The sequence below is a fragment of the Scylla paramamosain genome, chromosome 30 (assembly GCF_035594125.1).
Source record: "Scylla paramamosain isolate STU-SP2022 chromosome 30, ASM3559412v1, whole genome shotgun sequence".
Taxonomy (NCBI): Eukaryota; Metazoa; Arthropoda; class Malacostraca; order Decapoda; family Portunidae; genus Scylla; species Scylla paramamosain.
The window spans coordinates 9,896,615-9,921,614 of NC_087180.1; the positions used below are offsets into that span (position 1 = coordinate 9,896,615).

Below are 25,000 nucleotides of genomic sequence, written 5' to 3' on the forward strand. Positions count from 1 at the left end.
CTCTTCCTCGTTCGTAAGTATTGGAAGTAAGGTTTTCCTTCTCCTCTTTTTCACTGACAGGTCATTCTAATGCCACTTAAGTCGAAAACTTATCTTAAATGAATGTCAGCTTGTCTCCTTCCCGCCTTTCTTCCCGCCCCTTCACTGACACTCTCTCTCTCTCTCTCTCTCTCTCTCTCTCTCTCTCTCTCTCTCTCTCTCTCTCTCTCTCTCTCTCTCTCTCTCTCTCTCTTACTTTCCATTCTTTCTCCCTCCGCCCTACTTCATCTCTTCCTCCTCCTCCTCCTCCTCCTCCTCCTCCTGCTCGAGTTTCCACTAACCTCCTTTCTCTTCACTGCGCCCATACCAGTCAATCATCGAAGAAACGCCCGCCCATCCACCCATCCACCCTCCACCTGACTACCCTCATGCCCCTCATTCCTCCCTTCACTGTCGACCTAACCTGCCATATAAGTTTCCTGGCGTCCTCTCAAGCCTTTCTACATCAATCTCTGTCACCCCGAAGCCCGTGCCAAGCTGCTCTTCTGCGATACATCACTAGGGATGCTTAATTAACCTAACTGACAGTGATTAAACTTGGTTGGTGCAAGGTCGCCTCCAAGGGACTTCCTAGTGATTGAAGGATGGAGAAGGTGAAGGACAACGACGACTACTTCAAAGGACCCAAAGGACTCCAAACAATAATGTATCCGTAGCTTCCAACAAGACTGCTTGGTTCCGTCACTGACTCCTAATATCAGATAGAGGATAGTACAGTAGAAGGGTCACTCCCTAATCACCCTTTACTAATGCGTTTGCTTTCATAGCTTTAACAACTAATAAGATCAAGGATAATACAGAGGAAAGATCATCCTGAATCACTCATTGCTAGTTTGATTTCGTTAACTGCTAGCATCACATAAGGGATAGTAAAGCAGAAGACTCCTCCTCAATCACCTACTAAGTTGTTTAATTGCATTACATTACATATTAGTATCAAGTAATGGATAGTACAGCTGAAGATTCCTCCCCAATCACCAACTGCTGATTCTTTTGATTTCATAACATTAACTGCTTGTACTAGATAAAGGGTAATACAGTAGAAGGCTGCTGCCCATCCACCTATAACAAAATTATTTGATCTGATTACATTAACAATAAGTATCAGAGAAAGGATAGTGCAGAAGAAGGCTCCTCCCCATCCACCAGTGCTTACTCGTATGTTGCTTTTATTATTTTTACAGCAAAATAAAACATTCCTTCCCATCCATATATCACTAGATAGACTAATTTAACTGGAACAACTAATATTAAAGGATAGTATAAACAAACAGAAGAGAAACATACGAGAAAATAGAAACAAAAGAGAAAAATTAAGATAAACTGTCGGAGGAACACAAGGAGGAACGAGGAGGAGAAGGAAGAGGAGGAGGAGGAAGAGGAGGAGGTTGGAGGAAGATTGAAAAGAAAGCAGTTGTGAGGGAAAAGATACACAGGGTGGAGTAGAGCGCAGATAAAAACTAAGATAAAAACAGAAGGAAACGGATACGATATTGTACACGAGATGATAAATGAAGATATACTGAGAAGCGGTGACAAGGATGGGATTGGTGGGAAGAAAAACTGTTTGATGTACTGAACCAGGAAATGAAGCGAGTGAGGAGGAGGAGGAGGAGGAGGAGGTGGAAAAATAATTATCATGCCAAAAAACAAATTAAGACGTACACAGATAAGAATAAAATAAATATAATTCCGGCTTATGTTTTTTTCCTCTATTTAAGCGCATTTTCCTCTTTTTTCTTAGTACTTGGTGACTATTTTCTAACTTATTTTCCCCTCTGTCATTTTTACCCAAAATTTTACTTTTCAGTTTTTATTTATAGCTTTTTTTCTTTTACTTTAAGTGCCTATCTTAATTCTTCTCATTTTTTTCCTACTATTTTCCCTCTTTTTCACCTCGTTTTTTTTTCCATCTCAATTTTCCCATTGTAGCGTTCCCCGTGTAATTTTCCCTTTAGTTTTCCCTTTGGTTCCTCTTTACCGTTTTTACTTCGAGTTGTTATTATTATTTTTTCTTTTTTTCCGCTTCGTTTAACCGTCACTTTTCTCGCTCGACGAATGGCGCAACACACTCGAGCATTTAACCAAACAACCTTATTTTTATATTACCAAATTATTAAATTACCCGAATTAAAAACGCGACCCGCTGCTTTTACCCTCCCTAAAACACACATTTTCAAGTACGATATTATACTCGGCAAATAAACTTTTAATCATCACACCGGAAATATAGCTAACTAGAGAGTGCTAATGTCGGCGAATTATCATTTCTGCGTGTGAGTTCCGTTCACGCAAAACACGCTCTATTTGATCCAGTTCTATGTATGAATTATGTGTATAAAAATGTATAAACCCAAACTTGTGATTATCAAAAACACTCGTGACCCTCGCTTGATTTGGGATGATATTGAAGTGTAAATCATTTTTGCGTGTAATATTTATTTTTTTTTTCCAACTCGGCATAATTACACACTGGTTATTGGTAAGCTTGTGACGACTGCTAATTAGACTGTGTGATGTTTGAGTACATGTTCCCGGTTATATATTGTTTAGAAAGCAGCAAAACCAAATTCGTATACTAACTCGCTCTCTCTCTCTCTCTCTCTCTCTCTCTCTCTCTCTCTCTCTCTCTCTCTCTCTCTCTCTCTCTCTCTCTCTCTGGAACTATCTATCTAGCAAACTCTACAAGTCTCTTTTTGAAAATCACTATCTGTTTCTATTTTTGTACTTTTCTACAACTTGCACAGCTTCAAAATTAGTATCAAAATACCTTAAAATTCGCCAACTTTTTTCGATTTTTTCTTTTTTTTTTCGGAAGCAGCAAAATAATCGGTTTGTTTATTATTCTGTTCCCTTGACCAGAGGCATTAACACTTCGAAAAAAATAAAACACACACACACACACACACACACACACACACACACATCCCTAAAAGATACTTAGCTCAAAAATCCTTAATACATGAATAAGATCGTTTAAGAAGCACAGAAGCCACTACCTGTACCTTCCATATTTCAGCTTGTTTGCCGCACCAAAGCAACACATCTTCAACACAACACTTCCAACACACCTAGAACATCACTAACTCAAAGTATCCATAAGTAACACCACATTTATTAATTCAAAACATTGTTATCATACGAGTACATTCCTTAAACTATTCGTATCTCTAACTTTTAATTATCCCTGGTCTGAGGTATTTACACCCATGAATATCCCTGAAAAAACAACACATCATGGCTCAATATACCCGAAAAACAATATACATCATTTGGGCGGACACAGAAAATTCTCTAACATATAAACACCCTAAAATATTGCAGCTTTTAGGTCAAGTCATCTATAAACTGCGGTATTCAGAGCCAAAATTTGCCCGTAAAAAAATTGTACTCTAACTCAGAACATCCATATCATACTCCTCCTCAATCACCTACTAAGTTGTTTGATCGCATTACATTACCTATTAGTATCAAGTAATGGATAGTACAGCTGAAGATTCCTCCCCAATCACCAACTGCTGATTCTTTTGATTTCATAACATTAACTGATTGTACTAGATAAAGGGTAATACAGTAGAAGGCCCTTGACCAGAAAGTATACCAACTCCGTGTCAAGTCCAACGCATTCAGAACCAAAAATATTCCTAAAAATTTATACCCTGTCTCAAAAAAAAAAAAAAAATCACTAGATAAAAAAAAAAGCCTCAATTTACCTAACTTAAAGCATGATTATCATATAAATTACCCTAAGTATTGCAGTTCTTGACTGAATCGTCCCTTTTACAAGATATTCAGAACCAAAAATAACCCTATAAAAAATAATTACCCTGCATTAAAACAACCTGAATGCAAAAACAAGAATAAATAAATAAATATATGAAAAGTAAAATAAAAATAGATAAATAAATACGAGTAAATAAATGAAATGTGTAAATAAAAACCACAAATTTAAGCCAACACACACACAACTGTTTCGCCACCACAACACAGCACCCACCCAACGTGTGTTCCTGACAGCCACGCAGCACCAGGAGTATTAGACGAAGGGAAAAAGGCGACCAGGTGAAAAAAAAAAAAAAAAGCAAAATCCTGCAAGAAACTTAAGTAACTCAAGTTCCACGAAATTAAGCTCATTGCTGTTGGTATTGCTGCTGCTGCCTTTCTTTTTCCTCTGCTTCTCTTCCTCTTTCTCGTCTTCTTCGTTTTCTTTTTGTCTCTGCAGTTGTTGTTGTTGCTGTTGTTGTTGATGTTGTTGTCGTTGTTTTCTTCTTCGTTCTCTTTTTCTTCTTCTTTCTTGTTTATTTTTCTTCTTCCTCCTCTTCTTCCTTATGTTCTTCTTCTGTTTCTTATATTTCCTTTTGCGTCTTACTCCTTTTATTATTATTATTATTATTATTATTATTATTATTATTATTATTATTATTATTATTATCATTATTATTATTATTATATGTTATTACATTATCATAGTTATTTTATTCTTCCTCTTCCTGTCGTTCTCCTCCTCCTCCTCCTCCTCCTCCTCCTCCTCCTCCTCCTCCTCCTCCTCCTCCTCCTCCTCCTCCTCCTCCTCCTTCTCTTCTCTACTTGCTCTTTCGTCTTTTCTATATATTTATACCTGTCTCTCCTCTTCCTCCTGCACGTCCTCCTTCACTTTCTCCTCCTCCTCCTCCTCCACATCCTCCTCCTACTCCTCCTCCTCCTCAAACTCCTCCTCAAACTCCTTCTCCTACTCCTCCTCCTCCTCCTCCTCTTCCTCCTCCTCTTCCTCCTCCTCTTCCTCCTCCTCCTCCACAACGTCTGAGAAAAACTTTGGAATGAGGTCAGAAAATTATTTGGTCCCGACTTATGCATTACGTCACAGAGAGAGAGAGAGAGAGAGAGAGAGAGAGAGAGAGAGAGAGAGAGAGAGAGAGAGAGAGAGAGAGAGAGAGAGAGAGAGAGAGAGAGAGAGAGACAAAAGGAAAGAAAGCAAGGAGAAAGAAAATTGGGCGACAAGCGAAAGATAGAATAAGAGAGAAGACTAAAGGGGAGAGGACAAGGAAAAAAAAATAGAGAAAGACGAGAAAGGAAATAGAATAGGGCAAAATTTTACATTACAGGTAAATAAACAGATAATTAGCAGAACACACACACACACACACACACACACACACACACACACACACACACACCATTAAGGTTTGTAGGGCTTATCAAAGAGCGAATAATTTTACCTGTGATGAGGGAAACACCTGGTCTTGCTTAATTAGTTCCAGGTGCGTCGTCTTGGCATAATTTAAGTCAATATTTTAATTCTCTCTCTCTCTCTCTCTCTCTCTCTCTCTCTCTCTCTCTCTCTCTCTCTCTCTCTCTCTCTCTCTCTCTCTCTCTCTCTCATTCACATTTGTTTCTTATGGTTAATCTAATTTGTGTGACTCCAAGACTTGTTTCGGGAGATAATTTTAATTGTCTTAGTGTTGTTAGTGTCAGTTTTTTAATTAACTCATCTATAATGTTGGTAGTAAGCGGTTGTAGTAGTAGTAGCAGTAGTAGTAGTAGTAGTAGTAGTAGTAGTAGTAGTAGTAGTAGTAGTAGTAGTAGTAGTAGTAGTAGTAGTAGTAGTTGTTGTAGTAGTAGTAGTAGTAGTAGAGTAGTAGTAGTAGTAGTAGTAAAGTTAATGATAATAATAATGATAATGACAATAATAATAATAATAATAATAATAATAATAATAATAATAATAATAATAATAATAATAATAATAACAACAACAACAACAACAAAAAAGTGCAATAAAAATTCCTCTGAAATCTTTCCCTTTACTTTAAAAAATCATAAAAGCCTTACCTACATTTTAATTCTCTTCCATTTTCCCTCTCTTTTTTTTTTCAACCCGGGGCATTTTTTCCTTTCTCCGATGGTAATATTTGCTGGGGGAAAAAATAAATGAAAGCCATATTTTAGAGAGAGAGCAGGTGTGTGTCTTAATTGCTGTCAGGGGAACGATTTATTCAGGCTGTCAGGTGTCCGAGGCGACCACACTCGGGACGTCCATCACTTAACAACCTCCCGCCGGTCAAAACGTTCATTATTAAATATCGACCATGCGCACAACACGCCTATTATGCCTCGCCATTAGGCCAGCCACACCAACCACCCCTTTTGTCCAATGCAGCTCAGGAATTTCCGACTAAATTTCATAAAAGAGTAACATCACCCTTTTTTTTTTTCTTTCTTTTTATTTGTCTCACTTTTTACGTGAATACAAAACGCCTATCGAGTCTCGTAACCAGAATGGGCGTCTATTTTTTTTTTTTTTATCTAATCCAGAGATTTCTAACTAAATTTAATAAGAGTAACATCACTTTTTTTTTTTTTTATGTCTTTCTCTCTCTTCTTTTTACGTGAATAAAAAAAACGCCTATCGAGTCTCAACACCCTGACAGTCTACTTTTTATCTAATTCTGGTGAGAGATTTGCGATAGCTAAATTTAATAAAAAGAATAACATCACCCTTGCTTTTTTTTTTTTTTTCGTGGACACAGAACGCCCATCAAGTCTCGTCACTCTGGCTGTCCATTTTTTACCTAATGCAGGCGAGGGATTTCTAACTAAACTCAACAGAAGAATTACTAAACTTTCTCTCTACCATTATATTATTTTTACGTGGACACAAATCGTTTATCGTCTTGTCACATTGGCCTTCTATTCCTGACTGTGTGCAAGTGAGGAGTTTCGAGGTAAATCTAATAAAAGAATTACGTCACAACTTCCTGTTCTTTATTGCTTTTATTTTTACGTGCGCACCAAACGCTCCAAAAACTAAGTCTTGTCACGCCTCCCGTATATTTTACCTACACGTGAAGGATTTCTTGCTATAATGAATGAGAGGAAAGTATAATGAGTAGCATTCACGAGTATTCTATGTGTCCTTAGTATTTTGTTTTCTTTATAATATGTATGATAGTACTGGTATTAATATTAGTGTAAGTCTTCGTTAGGTAGCCGGCATAGAGTAATATTTCTCCTTAATTTTGAGCAATGATTTGTATCTCTCATTATCTGCATATGCCTTCGGACAAAACAGGAACAATATTATTACTACTACTACTACTACTACTACTACTACTACTACATCTACAATAATCATCACTGTTGTTGGTGGTGCTGATAGTGTTGTTGTTCCTGCCGTTACTGCTGCTGCATCAGTTGCACTATCATCATTACTAACATCACTATCATTACTCTTGTTCTTCTAGTTCCAATTTTTTTTCTTACAGAAAGACAAATGCTCACTGTTATCACCCAATTATCTTTCCTCCTCTATTTGTAGTGTCACGTCATTCAGAACATGTGTACTAAATCTTAATGCTAACCCTAACGCGCTGTTTGGTCTGCTGAAGGAAGGATAATCATCTCTTGTAAACATTCTCAAACATTTATTTTCCTTATCATCGTTCGTTCTGTAGGAAGGAAAAATCTTCGTTTCTTCGTCTATTTGTGTACAGGTTATTAGTTTTTTGAAGGCTAGACAAAAAAAAATTCTTACTTGACACGAGATCATGAGCATCCTTATTAATAAAAACGAAATTTTGTATTTTTTCACTAACGTTAACGAAATTATACACATTTCTTCGATAAAGCTTACGGAACTAAACTATTCGAAAAAAAACTCACTAAGTTATACACTTTTTAATAAAACTTACGAGAATCATGCAAATGTTCGTATCAAACACAAGAAGTTCTGCAAATTTCCTCGATAAGCAAGAAATTGTTCACATTTCTCTAAATGAACAAAATTATTGTAATTTTCTTAATAATAAACACAAAATTTCTTAATAAATGCATGAAATTATGCGTGCATTTTTGTTACGTCAGAACTGTAAACATTTCGTGATAAACAGAGGTAACCATGTAGTTGGTATATTCCCTTGAAAAATCGTGGAACCGGACGAGGCACACGCCACTTTCCGTCACTCAAACTCCTTCACTACAAACAAACAGAAACAAAAAGTTGATCACACACTCCATTTTGAAGCTTGCCAATCACTCGCCATGGCAGGGAGGGCACGTTGTTACTGCCTGTTTCTGAAAAAATGGTAAAATGTGAGATGATTGGATGTACAGTGATTGATTTTCCTATGCTACCAATTTCGAATCGTGTCTAAAATAAGAGATGACTGGTTCTGGAGCGACTGATTTTCTTATTCTATTAATCTCAAAGCGTCAGTAAAATATGAAATGATTGGTTTTAGAGGTAGTCATTTCCCTCTTCCAATCACCTCAAAGCACCTGCAACATGAGATGCAACATGAAATTTTAACCCTTTCACTGCGATATACAACAAGTCACAAGATTAAAAGCACAGTACGTGATCTTTACAAGCATCTACGAGAAAGACAAAAGTTAGGAGATTAGAAGGGTAGATTTTCCAATGTCTAACCAGTGTGATGTTTGAAAATGGCTGTACAATGACAAGGAATATTTCACAGTGGTGTATGATTAAAGAAACTCAAACAGCATTGAAAGGGTTAAAGGAAATCAAATCCCTATTCAATAATCACGAGGTGTCTGTAAAATATGAGATGATTGGCTATATATTTAAGTAAATTTTTTATTTCAATCACTTCAAAGCGTGCGAACAAACTGACATGACTGATCCTAGAGCAAATTGTTACCAAATTGTCTCCAAGAGTTCGTAAAATATGAAATGGTTGCTCCTGCAGCGAATATCTTCCCTCTTCCTATTATCTAGAGCCGTCCTTAAGATTTAAGAAGATTGGTTTTGAAGCGCGTGACTTTTTTTAATCCAATAATCTCCACGTGCAAAATATTAAAACACTGGTTCAGGAGCTGATGATTTCTTCATTCCAATCATCTTCAGTTGTGCGTAAAATGTAAGATGATTGGTTTTGAAGTGAGTCAATTCCCCGCCGCAATCATCTCCAAGTACGTGTCAGAATTAGATGATTGGTTTTGAAACGACTGATTTATATATTTCAATAATCCCAGTGAACAGAATGTAAGATGAGTTGTTCTGAAGCAATCTATGTACCAATTCCAATCATGTAGAGGGACGCATAAAATGAATGATGATTAGTTCCTATTCCCGGATTCCTATTTCCTCAAGTAGCGTGGATAGTGATTGGGCAGAAGATTGGGGAGCGAACGAGCACTGTTTGCTTTTACATCGGGAAAACTTTTGGAGGGAAACGAATACACCGATGACTGATTTTGTTTGAACAAGATGGAAAGATATTTGACTTTCTCTTCTTCCCCATTCTCTTCTTCCTTCGTCATATTTTTCTTTCATATATCTCCTTCCATTTCCCTGTCCTTCCCTCTCCCTCTTTCATTCATTTAACACGAATTTTATTCTCTCTCTCTCTCTCTCTCTCTCTCTCTCTCTCTCTCTCTCTCTCTCTCTCTCTCTCTCTCTCTCTCTCTCTCGCAAACACAAAAGCACTCAAAGGCAATTATCGTTCATCGATACAGACACACACACACACACACACACACACACACACACACACACACACACACACACACACTCACCCCCGTCTATAAAACCCCAATGTCCTCCTTCATTTCCTTCTTTATATCCTTCTCTCCTTCCTCTACTCCCTCGTCCTGTTTCTTCCACCTCTCCTCCCCTCTTTCTATTCTCCAAGATATTGTGTTGGGGATCAAAGGACATGGAAAAAAGTGACTATTTGTTCTCACGAGATTTTGTTTTCTGTCAGAGGCATCAATTTTGTATTCCAGTAATGTTTAACTTTTACGTACTAAGAACAATTTTAAATAACGACACACTGTGACATCGAACCATTTCCAAGACCCCTACATGTCAAGAAAAGAGAGAAATGGAAAACAAGCAAGATTTTATGACGTCTATAACCAAGAACCAATCAGAGAGGCGAGGACTCACGAGAACGTCCAATCAGCGGCCGCCGTCAGAGTGCCACACCATGAAGGAGACACCGAAGACGAATCGGCGCATTGCTTAAGGAAGCGCTTTTCTCCACTCAACGATTGATGGCGACAATAGCAACTCGATCAACCCATTCAAAAAAGGGGTAAATAATGACCTCGTTCCAGGAATACGAGACAAGTGCAAATGACAATAAGTGGCACGTGTTGCCACTTCACTACCACGACAGAAATGGACTGCCCAGTACAAAAAATAAAGGGAAAAAATGGGTGAAGAAAAAGGAGAGAGAGAGAGAGAGAGAGAGAGAGAGAGAGAGAGAGAGAGAGAGAGAGAGAGAGAGAGAGAGAGAGAGAGAGAGAGAGAGAGAGAGAGAGAGAGAGAGAGAGATTCATCCATTTGTCCTTCGCTTACCTTTATATTTTGTCTGCGGAGGAGAAATGGTGATGCTGAGTATTTTCGGTGCCTTTATCAGCGCGGCCCATTATGAACGAAACGAGGTAATCAGGTACTCTGGCAGACAATCGGGAACTCAATCAGCCAGTCACCCAGCTGATTAGGTACTCAACCTGCTATTTGTTAAGACCGCTCATCAGCCATTTCATCCACTTGGTTAAAAGGAGTATTGCGCCGATAGAGGGAATGATTTATTTCACTGCTTGAACTGCTGATAATCTCGTGAATAGGACGCTTCTCTGCTCAACTAATTATTCAGTCTGTTATTCGACTAATCAATCACTCCTTCAAACCATTAGCCAGTCCTTCAACCAGTACTTCAGGTGATTAAGTTCTTCCACCGGTCCTTCAGGTAATTAAGTCCTCCCACCTGTTCTCCAGCTAGTTATGTCCTTCAACCAGTGCTTCAACTAATCAACCAGTAAGCACCAGTCACACCAGTCTGCTATCCGCTCAATAATCAACTACCTTCTCTACCAGTCAACCAGTCAAGCAGTCTAATATCTTTTCAACAACCTACTAGTCTTTCTACCAGTCTACCAGCCGTTCAACCAGTCGACCACTCCACCAGACGACCAACCAATCGACCAGCACAAGCCGCCTCGCCCCGGACGCCAGCAGTGTATGGCCTGGCCGGGGGGTGTATGTTTAGGTGTATCTGGTGTTATGTTGAAACCTATACACCAAAAGATATGCCCTCGGGTCCGACCGCTATCACCACCAACCACGCCAGCGCCATCAACGCCGCCATCACCACCTCAGTCTGCCGTCAGTAGCAGGAGCTATCACCACCATTACCACGACCATCACCACAGCCTGTCGTTCCGGTCATCACCACCACAAACACCACCAGTTATCACCACCACTATCTCCACTATATTTCCACCACCATCACAGCTAAGCGTCACTAGCATCACCACTAGCACTATTTTCACCACCACAAACGGAGCTGATCGCTACCGTCACTGTCATCACCATCACTCAGAACAGCAACAATAACAACACCATTTATTACCATGGGACTGTTATTATTGTTTGAAGCTAGGAGAGAGAGAGAGAGAGAGAGAGAGAGAGAGAGAGAGAGAGAGAGAGAGAGAGAGAGAGAGAGAGAGAGAGAGAGAGAGAGAGAGAGAGAGAGAGAGAGAGAGAGAGAGAGAGAGAGAGAGAGAGAGAGAGAGAGAGAGAGAGACTTGTCCTCTTGACCACATGGAGAAGGGCGTTGCTGATAGTGTTCGGGTGTCCTGAGTGTCCTCGCCACCAGACCCGAAGGAGGCATGAAGTGTCCGCACCCGAGGACTCACTCACGCCTGCCGAGTGTGTCCCCGGCGCCCCGGATGGAGGACACAAGCAATCATACTCCTGTCTGTTATTCGTATTGAAAGATTGCATTCACCACTGGACACGAGGGAGGGGAGGGCGCCTGGACACAGCAACGGTGGGCACAGCTGCTCTTTCACACACCCACTCGCACAAACACACACAAACACACACAAACACACAAACTCTTAAACAAAGCAGGAAAGCACCAACTACTATACAATATGGACACACAAACCCTACACACAGCCATCCATACACCCTTTCCATACACACAAGCTCCCATTCGCCTACACGCGGAGCCATACACGAAGCCTCCATGGCAAGCCTCGTCCCACACTCTTCAACACCCTCAGCTCAACACCAGCCGGGTAAATCGCAGCAACACCCGGCCAGCTCGCCATCGCAGTAACACATTAACTATACTCGAAGGTCACTTGCGCCAGCGGTCAACGCAGCTGTCGCCTTTAATAAACTGGCGTGTTTGCTGGCATTCTTTTTGTTGCACTTTCCCTGCCAATCTGTAACTCTGTATCGATTTACAGTGAAGTTTTTATATGTATTTTTCTTTTTTTCATGTGTTCGGTGCGTGTGGTGGATGAATATGGGTGTGTGGGTGTGGACATGAGTGGGCGGATGTGCGAGGGTGTAGATGCTTCCATACAAGCGTTTAGAAAGGTGAGAACGGCAATGTAAAAGGACTCGTGGCTACACTATTCCGGGATTAAAGCTTTAGCTGAATGGGGTGTGACTACAGAATGAACAAACAACGGGATAAAGACTCCGACACGAGCACACGGCGTGAAATCGGCGTAAAGCGTGCGAGTGGACACGGACGAATAGCAAAATGGGACGACGTGTGGACATGAAATATTTTAGTGAGAAATGACGATCTTTTATTTCGTCCACCAGTGAAGCAACATGGCCAGAGAGAGAGAGAGAGAGAGAGAGAGAGAGAGAGAGAGAGAGAGAGAGAGAGAGAGAGAGAGAGAGAGAGAGAGAGAGAGAGAGAGAGAGAGAGAGAGAGAGAGAGAGAGAGAGAGAGGAGAGAGGAGAGAGAGAGAGAGAGAGAGAGGTATGTGGGGGGATATTGTATAGAACTGAAGGAACACATCGTAACAGGGAAGATTAAAAATAAAATATTCACTAAATGCTGCGCCAGAGGCAGTCACCAATATTCTGAAACAAGAGGAAAGGTCAGATTAGAAAATTACATTAGAAATAAGACCGGAAATAATGTACAAAAAAAAAAAAAAATCACGACATCTGCCAACTTTCCACAATGACCCAGTGCTGACCAGGAGACCATCACCTTCATGGACGTTCAAAAAACAATCATGTCATTAAAACAATCATCCATTACGGTACAAACTTTGCAGAAACTATGAGTGAAAGTTTTCCAATATAAGAGAAGAGTAAAAGATTAAAGTAAACGTATCTCGTCGTAGCGAAAAGAAAGGACTGGGGATTATTTAACTCTAACAGAGTTAGTGAAACAGAGCATGGTCACCCCGAAGGCTTCGTGTCAAACTGAAGGAAAAAAGACTTAAAGGGACTGCAGTGACAGGCACGACCTAAAGGAAATAATAACTAAACATTAACAAAGTGATGTGCATTTCTAGTATAATCACTTTTATCTGGAATTTTAAGTTTTGATAAATTAATTAGTCATCAAAGCTCAAAAAATATAATTCCCATACGAGTATTACCGATGAGGAAATGTTTTGCGAATTAGATTCACATTACTCCTCAAATAACATCTTTGTTTTCTAGAACTGAACAGCGGACAGCGCTCTCTCTCTCTCTCTCTCTCTCTCTCTCTCTCTCTCCTTCTCTCTCTCTCTCTCTCTCTCTCTCTCTCTCTCTCTCTCTCTTATATATATATATATATATATATATATATATATATATATATATATATATATATATATATATATATATATATATATATATATATATATATATATATATATATATATATATATATATATATATATATATATATATATATATATATATATATATATATATCAAAAGTTGAGAGTTGGATGACAGCCTCCAGGAGTCACTCTCATTGAGTACAACCCAGGAATCTCCAGTCATGCCAATAACAAAAGATGCATAGAATGGATTGCTGTGTTTCTTGTGGGGTGAAAGGTGTCATAGAGATCATAGGTTTAGGGAAGCACTCTTTCCTATCATTCAAAGATAGATAGCGATGGAAATGGGGATACGGAAGAGGAGGGATAAGAAAAAAGGATGTTATCGTCGTTGTTATGACGCTATTGTTATTGCTGCTTCTGTTACTGCTGTATAAAACCAGAACACAAACACAAACTTCAAAGCCATTATTTTTCCGCGCCCTCTCGTCATGCGTTATTGGAATGTGCGTCCTTTGCAAGTTTATGTGCGTATGTACATGTGTATGGGTGTGTGAGTGTGTATATAAATGAGAACCCTGAAGTTTATTCCTCGCCTTTCATTTCCATTCAAGAGAGGAACTAGAGGCCAATCTCCCCGAGGCTCTTCCTTCATCCCTTCTCATCCCCCTCGATCTCCCCTCACCCTTACAGTATCCACACACCTTCCCCTCTTCTCCTGGACATGCAATACACTCCTTCCACCCTATGAGGTCCTGCGTCCACCCTTCCTTCCTGCTCTTTGCTTCCTACGCCCTAGGGATCTGCCTGAGAGCCTCTAAAGTTGAAGGCTCCACTCGAATCTTCCCGGAAATATTATGATGTGGATGTGATTTTGTCTTTATGCTTCGGTTTCAGACGAGGAGTACGGGGAGCAGTCCGTCTCCGTGATGCTGGACGGGGAGGAGTCTGAGATTATGTTTGTTGACCACCCCCGCCGACGAGATGACGGTAAGTGAACCAAGGAAAAGCAAGGCGAGGCAGGAGAACCAGCGAGGATGTTTCGGACGCGAGAGGAGGGTGATGAAAAGTGTGGGGAAGTGAACGGTGGAGAAAAGTGTAAGGGGGGCGAGCTGAAAAGCCTGTGAAGGATAAGTGTAAGTGAGGGATGAGTGTTATAAGCGTGTGAGGATGTACTTGACGGTGTGAGGAGAGGCAGTGGAGGGTGATATGAATGAGGGATGAGTGTAAGGCTGTGAATGGACGTGTGTGAACTCTGGATGTAGTGAAGTGCGTCAGAAACAGTACATAGAGGCTTCAAACAGCATATACACATGAATCTAAATTAATGAATAAAAATACTATGAAAAAGGGACTGTACAAAAAGGGCTCTTAACAACAAATAGACAGGAATATAAATTAATGAATAAACACACTAGGAAAAAGAGACACGGAGCACACGAGCTGGAAAAACAACGAAAGGGCGGAAATACAAAGAAAGTCTTATATAAAAATCATTAAAGGCCGCCATCATTAAACAAATCCCTTCCCCCTTTGCCACGAAGACACCACAAGGACAAGTCGTTCCTTTAAGATATAATATTAAAGACTATCATTTTCTACACGATGGGTTTGGTGTGGGCGGACCGGTTTAATAATCCACGGGAGTCTGCCCTTTACAACACACATAAACTACAAGAAATGCTAACGTGACCTTTCTCAGTAAAGACACGTGGCCGCACCTGTGCCCGCCTCTTCCTTTCCTGGCTCGTGTTCTTAAATGCTTTGAGCTTTCACGGAGACTATTTTCAGAAACCACCGGGTTTTTTGTGATCTTCCCGATTTGTGGTGTAGAATCTTTGTTAAAGTGTTACCATTCAATGAAAACACCACTGAAAATTCCAGTAACTTCCACCAGACTGCTGAAAAATGTTCTTATTAAATTAACACTAAGATTATGAAAACAAAAGTAGACCCAATAGTTTTTTTTTTCACTAGAGCCTGTTAAAAGTGCCGAATCCTCGATAAATTATCACTAGAACCATGAAAACACTTAAAAAAAAAAAACTTTCAATTGAGCCCGTTAATAATCCAAAAATTCCACAATCGTTGTTAACCTGTCATCAGAAACATGAAAACATCTTGAAAATCTTAAAAACTCGGTAGCATGCAGTACAACCTGTTAAATGTTTGTAATAAGCTGAAGAGTTTGAGAATCCGGTGCCTTATTTCCCGAACAGGTGGAGAATTACCTGACCACCTACGAGCCTCATGCCTTCGTGGTGGTGCTGAGTGTGACGGAGCGGGCCAGCTACCTGCGGGCGGAGGAGGTGCTGCAGTACCTGTGGCGCCTTGACGTCATGAGCAACAAGGGCGTCATCCTAGTGGCCAACAAGACGGATATCGTGAGGGCGCGCTGTGTGTCGTCCAAAGGTGAGCTGCGGTACTTACTTCAACCCTTGATCTCTTCTATAGGTGATTACTGTGATGAGTAGATGGCAGTGTTTTTCGTGAGGCCCCGCTAAAATGTAGTAATTATTTCAACCTTTGCCTCTCCTCCATAGGTCATTCTAATTGTGATCAGCAGATGGGAGACTTTTTCTCTTTTCTTCTTTTCTTTTACGCAGTGACGTCAAGGAAGGCGAGGTGAAGGTTGGGGTGGAAAGCGAGAGTTGCATGCCGTCAGTTTCGCTTTATCGCACCCCTTGTCTTTGTATCCCATCCATAAATGATATTATGGTTGTTTCATGACAATATATTTTTTTTCCCTTTACATATGGAGGCGGGCCAGCGACAACACAAACTATTACAAAACATAAAAAAAATCGCGCTTTATTTATCCCGAAAAGTAAAAAAAAAAAAAAATTCTTCAATCGGACTAACCAATTTATTTTTAGAGGTGTCTTGAAACTCCTCTCTCTAAATTAAGTCACAAAATGGAAAACAGAATCACTCCCGCCAATACACCCACACCTACGTTTGCAGTCGACTTTCCCGCTTTCTCTCAGCAGCGTGGCGATGAGTGCAGGTATTTCTGTTCTGATCTGACTAATAGCAACTCAAGATTCTCCATCCCTCCTTCCCTCCCTCACCCTCTCACCCTCTTACTCAATACGCAGTGTCGTAATAATTCACTCCTTTCACTGTCCTTCCTCCTTTCGAAAAGCAAATGAAAAATACAAAATTCATATCCGACAAATGGCTGCCTTTACAAAGCGAGGATGATAAACAAAAAAAAATGCCTCACTAAAGATTAATGCTGGCCGGGATCATTAGCAGCCGTGTGTGGAAGTGTATGAAGGAGCGGCAAGATGGCGTTCCTTCTGCCTCGAGTTAAATGAGGGTCTGAATAAAATATAAGCAATTAATTTGGTCTTCCTAAGAAAATCTAAACAAAAAAATGGAAATGAGCTGCTCGCCTCTTATCACGACTCACAAAACCAGAAAATAAGCGTCTGCCTCCCGCAAGTGTCCGAAATACAAACGGTGGAACAAAAAAAACAAAAGACATAAGGAGAAAAAGGAAGATGAATTAAGGAAATGGAGGAAGGTTTCACAGACAAAGGTTTAAGGGAAAAAATCAGAGGAAGGAACGTTTTAGAAAGGCAGGAGAAATATATAAAAACGAACACAGCCACTCCATTAATCTGTGTCTGCCTAATGACCCTGGCTTAGACTCGGGGGATAAATAAAGCGTGACGTCACAAAGTAGAAATCCGAATGAAGAGTAAAGGAAAATGTAAGAACACTCAGGTAAAAAATAACTTCGACTCTCAAAGATCGACGGTTCGGAATACCTGTAAGAAGCATCCACGAATAACCCCTTGAGAGTTTCAAAAAGCAGCCAATTATCAAATACAAAACTTCCCACTTTCTTCTTTATCTTTTGGGATGAAAAAAAAACACTGAGGTGGAGAGCGAACGGTTCATTTTCTGATCTTATTTTTTTTTCACTTCAGTAGAGAAAAACCTATACTTCTCTGCCTCCTAACTCCAATCTTTCTCTCAACGTATTGATTTATATACCAGTCTACCCTCCCTCTCTCTCTCTCTCTCTCTCTCTCTCTCTCTCTCTCTCTCTCTCTCTCTCTCTCTCTCTTCCTCTCTCTCTCTCTCTCTCTCTCTCTCTCTCTACCTGGCAATCCATCAACCACCCCATCAATCTCGCTACAAACCTAATACGTCCAGGTACACAATCTGTCTACTTACTAACCTGTCAGTCTCTTCTAATCTCTCTACCTGTCTGTTTTAGTTCAAACATTATCTACCTGCCCATTCCATTTACCTGTCTAGGCGTATTGAGGGGGGTGCAGCTCCCGTCGCCCCCCACTGCGGAAGCCAAAGCCGGCAGCTGATCGATCAAAACAAACAAATGAAGGCGACCAGCAGTGAGAGGGGGAGAGAGGAGAAGAAGGAGAGTGGAAGGGAGAGTGGAAGGGAGAGTAGGGAGGGGGCAAGTAGGTCATGGGAAAGGAAAATGCTGGACTGGTCATTATAAGGCTCTTGAGGAAGGAAGCTCTGAATATGATGGTACTTGGAGTGATGGTACGAGGTGCTGTTGTGTTGTGTTATTAGTGGTGGTGGTGGTGGTGGTGGTGGTAGTAGTAGTAGTAGTATAAGTAGTAGTAGTAGTAGTAGTAGTAGTAGTAGTAGTATATGGTGGTCTGTTGTTACTGTTATGTGTATTGTTATTGTTACTGCTCCTACTCTCAACTTTACTCCTTTCTCTCTTTCTCCTCCTCCCTTTTACCCCTTATCTCCACAACTTCAACACAAAACTACTATTACTACTGCTACTACCCCCACTACCACCGGCACAACCACCACCGCTAAAACAACCATTAAATAAAACAAACAATAACAGAAAGGAAGGAAGGAAGGAAGGAAGGAGGGGATGGAAAGCAGAGGAGCAGGAGAAGCAGCTGGTCAAGTCACAGATATTGTCCATCCACGAAATCCCTCAGCTGACTCAGTCCACACACCCTCCCCCCCAAACTTCCTGGAACACTGTCAAAAGTGTCGAAATCTCAGCGTCGTAAGAACGGAGAATGAGCGAAGATTTAGGAAAGCACCCACCGATAACTGTTACGAGCGTCTAGGATTTTTTTTTTTTCGTATTCTAGTTATGATTACTGGCACTTGGTTTGTCCAACTTACTAGTGCAAGAAATTAACTAGTATTTTCAGTTTTTCATCCCATTCTAGAACTTTCTACTCGTTTTTTTTTTTTCTTTGCGCTCTAGCTATGGTTACTGCCACTTACTTCGTCCACGTCATTAGTGCAAGAGTTAACTTGTATTTTCACTCTCATCCCCTTGTAAAACTTCCTACTTTTTTTTATTTTTTACTCTAGCTATAGTTACTGTCACTTACTTTGCCCATGTCACTAGTGCAAGATTTAAACAGTATCTCCATTCTTTCATCCCTTTCTAGAACTTTTTGCTTGTTTCTTGTTTTTTTTTCGTACTAGCTATGATTACTGTCACTTTACGTCACTTGTGCAAGAGTTAACTAGTGTTTCTAGTTATTCTTCCATCCCTTCCTAGAACTTCTTACTTGTTTCTATTTTCTTCCCTTCCTACGACTTCACCTTGTTTACGAGAGAAGTTTCAAGGCACCCTGAGGCCTCAATTGGTTCTTCCTTTACAGTTCTTTTCTTTTGTAGGAGAAACTGTTAACTGGCATTCCTACGACTTCCGCTGCTTACAGACATGAGTGAGCAAGACATCTACGAAACTAAACTGCCCAAACTTGTTGAAACTCTTTCTGGGGGAGAATCAATAGATAGAACTTTTTTCTGCGTATTCAGCCAACCTCCTTCAAAAAAAAAAAAAAAAAAAAAAAAAATCGTTCCCTATGACCTCGAAGTTTATCAAGGATGAACCTGACCTGACCCCCTAACCTAACATGAGAGAGAGAGAGAGAGAGAGAGAGAGAGAGAGAGAGAGAGAGAGAGAGAGAGAGAGAGAGAGAGAGAGAGAGAGAGAGAGAGAGAGAGAGAGAGAGAGAGAGAGAGAGAGAGAGAGAGAGAGAGAGAGAGAGAGAGAGAGAGAGAGAGAGAGAGAGAGAGAGAGAGAGAGAGAGAGAGAGAGGAAGGGAGGATATCCACTATCGAATTTTAACCCTCAGGAATTAGAGCTCCATTATGCACCAAACTTTCCTCCATCACCCGACGCTTGAAATCTGCGCCGTGAAAGCAAGATTAAGGAATTTCCGAAACTTGTACGCAAAAGCTCTTTATTTCCTCCTACTTCTCCCTCCCCCTTAGAAAAAAAAAAGAAAAAAAAAACAGAAATAACCCGGAAATTGAAAGGAAATGAAATTCAGAGTTTAAGCAAATGTACTGTGAGGTAAAACCGGTATTTGGTGTTGCACGGCGTGGGCTTTGCAGTTTATGATCTCTCGTGCATTTACGTACCGGGAGCGATACTGGGGGACGAAATATGCAGCTTAATGAAAGAGAGAGAGAGAGAGAGAGAGAGAGAGAGAGAGAGAGAGAGAGAGAGAGAGAGAGAGAGAGAGAGAGAGAGAGAGAGAGAGAGAGAGAGAGAGAGAGAGAGAGAGAGAGAGAGAGAGATTTTGCCAGTGCTAGTGGGAAGGGATGATAATGAAAAATATATCCATAAGAAGATTTGCATTTTGGTGTGATTAAGAAACTTAGTGCGTTATCGTTCAGCTTGCTTCGCTCTCTCTCTCTCTCTCTCTCTCTCTCTCTCTCTCTCTCTCTCTCTCTCTCTCTCTCTCTCTCTCTCTCTCTGTCTCTCTCTGTCTCTCTCATTAACCTACCGTACGTATTCCCACCGTCGTAATAAACATCTCATTATATCTTCCCTTCTCTCTCTCTCTCTCTCTCTCTCTCTCTCTCTCTCTCTCTCTCTCTCTCTCTCTCTCTCTCTCTCTCTATTTATCTATCTATCTATCTATCTATCTATCTATCTATCTATCTATCTATCTTTCCATCCATCCATCCATTCATCCATCCATCCATCCATCCATCTATCTATCTATCTATCTATCTCGTTCAATAAGGCTCCAGATATTAATGGGAAGTCAAAATACATTCACTATGAGCCAGATTGTGTTTGCGTCTGATCCTTCCAAGGCAGAGCAAACACCTCGCTCATTGATAAGACACGCACACACACACGGCCAAGAGGATCACGTCCCTTCGCAGACCCCGTGATACCTGAAGGAGGCGCTGAAGGAGGCATAGTATATTTCTCAGTTTCAGATTGCCAGATGAGTGAGAATAGTGATAATTGTTATTTTGGTCTGGTTTGGTTTTTCGTGTTATTTTTCTTTTTTTTTTTTGTGTGTGTGTGTAATAATGATAAAACTGCGTGTTAAATCCTTATATCCATTTCTCACCATCATTACTACCACTACTACTACTACTACTATCACAGTTGTTATTATCGTTATTCCTTGCTTTTTCATTGATCATTTCAAGTGTTCGATGTGGATTTATGCCTTAAGGTAATTATCTCGTAAATACTTTCGATATTTTACATGTGAGTTTCTGCACTCCGGAGTTCAAGTTGGATGCATTTGTGTGTGCAGAGGGATTAGAGATATAATTTTACAGGAAATATCAAAGCATGGTTCAGAGTTAGGAGCACGTGGTAAGTGTCCCCTGATGTCTGGAATCAAAACACAGCATCTGATCAGTCTGGCCTCCCACGCAACACGCTCACGTTTTCCTCTCAGTAGAGTCTTCAAAGAAAAAGGGATGCAAAAATATGCACGTGAGGAGGAAAATATTAAACATATTATCGAATTTTGCTTTTTTTAAATCGACGTTGATGCATTTATTATTTTTTAACGTACCTATTAGCGTTGGTTCTTTGCGAGTAAAGGAAGCTAAAAATTATGCACGCGGGTGGTATATCTTAAAACATTTTCGAAAATTCCTGTTCAGAAATCGAGGTTGATGCATTCAACAGACTTCAAAGTTACCTATTAGTGGCAACGCTCCACGAGAAACATGCCTGACTTAAGTCGCCTAAGTGACGTTCTGTCATGTCAAAAACAAAAGCAGATTTCAACTAGTAGAGCTTCGTGATATCAAAGGCCTGTGAAGTTTATTTTTGACCAAGAACCACAATGCCATGTAGTGTGTAAGTGCCCTGCTTGGAGCTTTGTGAATTTTTTATTATATAAATGGATACCTCTTTCTTCAAACAACGTCTCGACTAGAAATCAAATTAGCAACTAGTCTTAATAACACATCTTTTCAGGCACTTAACAAAATGGACAATACATTTTTTCCTCAAGCAGACACAGAATAATTGTACGAATATCCAAGGTCTTGAGGTCCCATTATCTTGCATGCATTATCTGTTCGGTCTTTTCTTTCCATGAACTCGCTGTGGCTCAGAGGGATCCAACCTGGCGGATTCCTACGACTGCAAGTATATCGAGACGTCCAGTGGCTTCAATCACCAGGTGGACGAGCTCTTGGTGGGGATACTGAAGCAGATCCGCCTAAAGACACGACCGCCGGAGACTAAGAGGAAACGAAGCACGCGAAGGAAGAAGTACCGCGGCTCCAAGACCTCGGCGAGTCTCAAGGTCAAGAGCTTCCTGACGAAGGTGTGTGGGAAGGAACCAAAAGCAAGTCATGCGAGAACCTACACGTCCTTTGACTTCTTCTCTTCCTTCTTTACTACTCCACGCTTAAACGGCTTCAAGAGACACCTCATGACTTCCGTTGGGGGAGCGGCTGGGACCACACACACACACACTCACAGACACACACGCACACGTACACTCACACACACACACACACACACACACACACACACACACACACACACACACACACACACACACAGGCGAGACACAAGGGGACTTCAGGACTCTACGTGTGTTCAGGAGTCAGGAGTCCCTCTAATGCACAGGAGAGTGAGTGTTCTCCCCCACTCCTGCGTGTGCTCGCCCTGTGCTGAATGAAGTGCTGTCTAGCGGGTGTGTTTTCCCCTCTCTGTTAGAATTCAGAGACCCACTGACTCTGTGCCTCATGGAATAGAGAAGAGGAGGAAGAGGAAGAGGAGGAGGGAATGTAATTTGTTTGGGCACGATGGAAAGGGAAACGGAGGCCTCAGGTTTGCCTCTTGGTGATAACGAGACCCTCAACCTTTATTTAATTCCTCTTTCCCTCTCCCTCCTCTCCTCCATTCCTCCAGCCATCCTTTCCCAGGTCCCTTCCCATTATTTCTTCTTTCTACTCAATCCTTCCAGTGCGTCGTTGCTCCTCGTTCTCGATCTCCTCCATCTCTCTCTCTCTCTCTCTCTCTCTCTCTCTCTCTCTCTCTCTCTCTCTCTCTCTCTCTCTCTCTCTCTCTCTCTCTCTCTCTCTCTCTCTCTCTTCTGTCCCCTTCGCTCTCACCCAAGCTTCCACACTCGGATCTATAAACAAACATTTATCTTCCTCCTCGACAAGTCTTCCTCGCAGTTTGGGGTGAGTTATCGCTTCGAAGAGCTCCAAGGAAGCGCTTTTTTGACAATGAAAGGACTGGGGGAAAAAAATCATGCGGGGAAATGCATCTGAACGTGACAAAAGTGTTGGAATCTTCTGCCTCCAGGCGTCGCGGGAGGAGGGATGTACAAGGGACAAAGTAAAAAAAGAACTAGTTTGAGAAAATCCTACGCTGAGTGAAACGAGTGAATAAAAATGCATATCATGTGTACATACAGGTAATTAAGAAACAAAATCCCTCCTTATTACACTCACAAAAAAATACCTGCTTTGATCTCACGAATTATAAAACTTTGAGTGTGAAAAGTGTCCAAAAAAAAAAAAAAGACAGAGGAACTAAAAAAAAATCTTGAGAAAGGATAAAAGTTACAGGCACTTTTTGGCAACTGCAGCATTGTCATGGCCCTTCCCGTACCTCTGCCAGCCCTCCCTCGTCCCCTCCTCCGGACTAAGAACCTTCCGTCTCCCTAAACTCCCGCAGTGGAGGCATCAACAAACTCCCACAACCTTCCTGGACGAGGGAACTTTGCCGGGAAATTTCCGCAACTCTGCTCGACTCTCCCCGCGTCTGAAGGGCATCTCGGAGGTATAAATAATAGTTACTTGGTTTTACGTTAAGCTTCCTTTCCAGAACATGTAATCTGATATTCCAATGCAGTGCTGAAGGCAAGTATTTAAGCTCCGTCATCTGAAACGCTTTGCTGTCTTGTGTCCCTACTTTTAACAGACTCACGAGGGAGATATTGCGGTTTTCTAGTGGATTTTCATAACACCAGTGATAATCAGAAATCTGTATCAGTAATGGGAAAATAAAATAGCCGTGAGAACCTGACTAATAGCCTCTGTGGCCTTTGTAAACATTCCTGATGAGAGAACAAAGCGTTTCAGAGTACGGGCCTGAGAAAGAAGCTTGTTGTGATATCAAGCCTTAGGACGAGGTAATAAGAAGCAAAAGACAAGAGGATGTCCAGCATTACTCGTACTTTACTCAATGCACACAAACATTACTTTTTCCTCTAGGGTTGCTGGGGGTCCAATATTTCCTTCCTAGGTAACATTACGCCCTCCAGTGAGAGATAATGGTTGTGAAGTCACGTGTCGATAAGGAAAATCCGTTATTCACTCTTTTTTTCGGGGTTTATTCAGTAAAACAAAGGCTGCGTGTGTACCATTAAGCAGATGCAGGAAGGAGGAGCAGCAAGCGAGAAGACACGAAGAAGGAAGGAAAAGGTATGAGAAGGTAAATCAGGAAAGCAATGGAGAATTACGATGAATTAACTTAATGAAATAGGAGAGACATACGTAGGCAAATACAGTGAAAGGAAACGTAAATACGGAAAGGCAAATGTAAATGAGAAATGTGCGAAATTTAATAGAAGGAAAAGGTGCGAGAAAGTTAAAATTAGGAATGCAATGGAGAATTAAAAGGGATGAACGTAATGAAATGGGAGAGGTACACGTAAGCAAGTACAGTGAAAGGAAAACGTAAAATAAATGCAAACGAAAATGGGAAATGCGAGAAATGCGAGTAAAATCAAAGAAGTGAACAGGAATGAAAATATATATACAGAAAAATATGAACGAAGGATGGACATAAAAGAATGAAACAAAAAAAGAAATGAAATATACATATACGTGACCAGAAAATCGGACACGAAAAATAAAACATAAACAAAACCAAGAAAATAAATAAACGGAAATATGATACGAGAATGAATTAAGACTCACACACAGAAAAAAAATAAATAATGGGAGACAAACCAAAAGAAAATAATGATCACACGAAAATGAAAAAAAAACAGGAAAACAAACGGAAAGCGAAAAAAAAAATAAAACGAAGAAATAAAAGGAAACAAGAGCCGAATTCGGAAAATAAATCAAGAAGAAAGAGGCGGCGGAGGGAATTATAGAGAGCGAAGGAAAAGAGTGAAGGAAGGATAAA

General features: G+C 40.7%; 1 protein-coding gene across 1 annotated transcript in view; it reads left to right on the top strand.

Moving 5' to 3' along the window:
• Nucleotides 1–24,752, top strand: part of LOC135116239 (GTP-binding protein Rit2-like) — a 47,616-nt gene extending 22,864 nt beyond the window's left edge. Inside the window, 5 exon segments of the mRNA XM_064033605.1 lie at nt 14,500–14,573; nt 14,575–14,592; nt 15,822–16,014; nt 21,958–22,191; nt 22,194–24,752. Of these exon segments, the coding sequence (XP_063889675.1) occupies nt 14,500–14,573; nt 14,575–14,592; nt 15,822–16,014; nt 21,958–22,191; nt 22,194–22,225 (551 nt within the window). The 3' untranslated portion in view covers nt 22,226–24,752.
• The last annotated feature ends 248 nt before the right edge of the window (nt 24,753–25,000 follow it).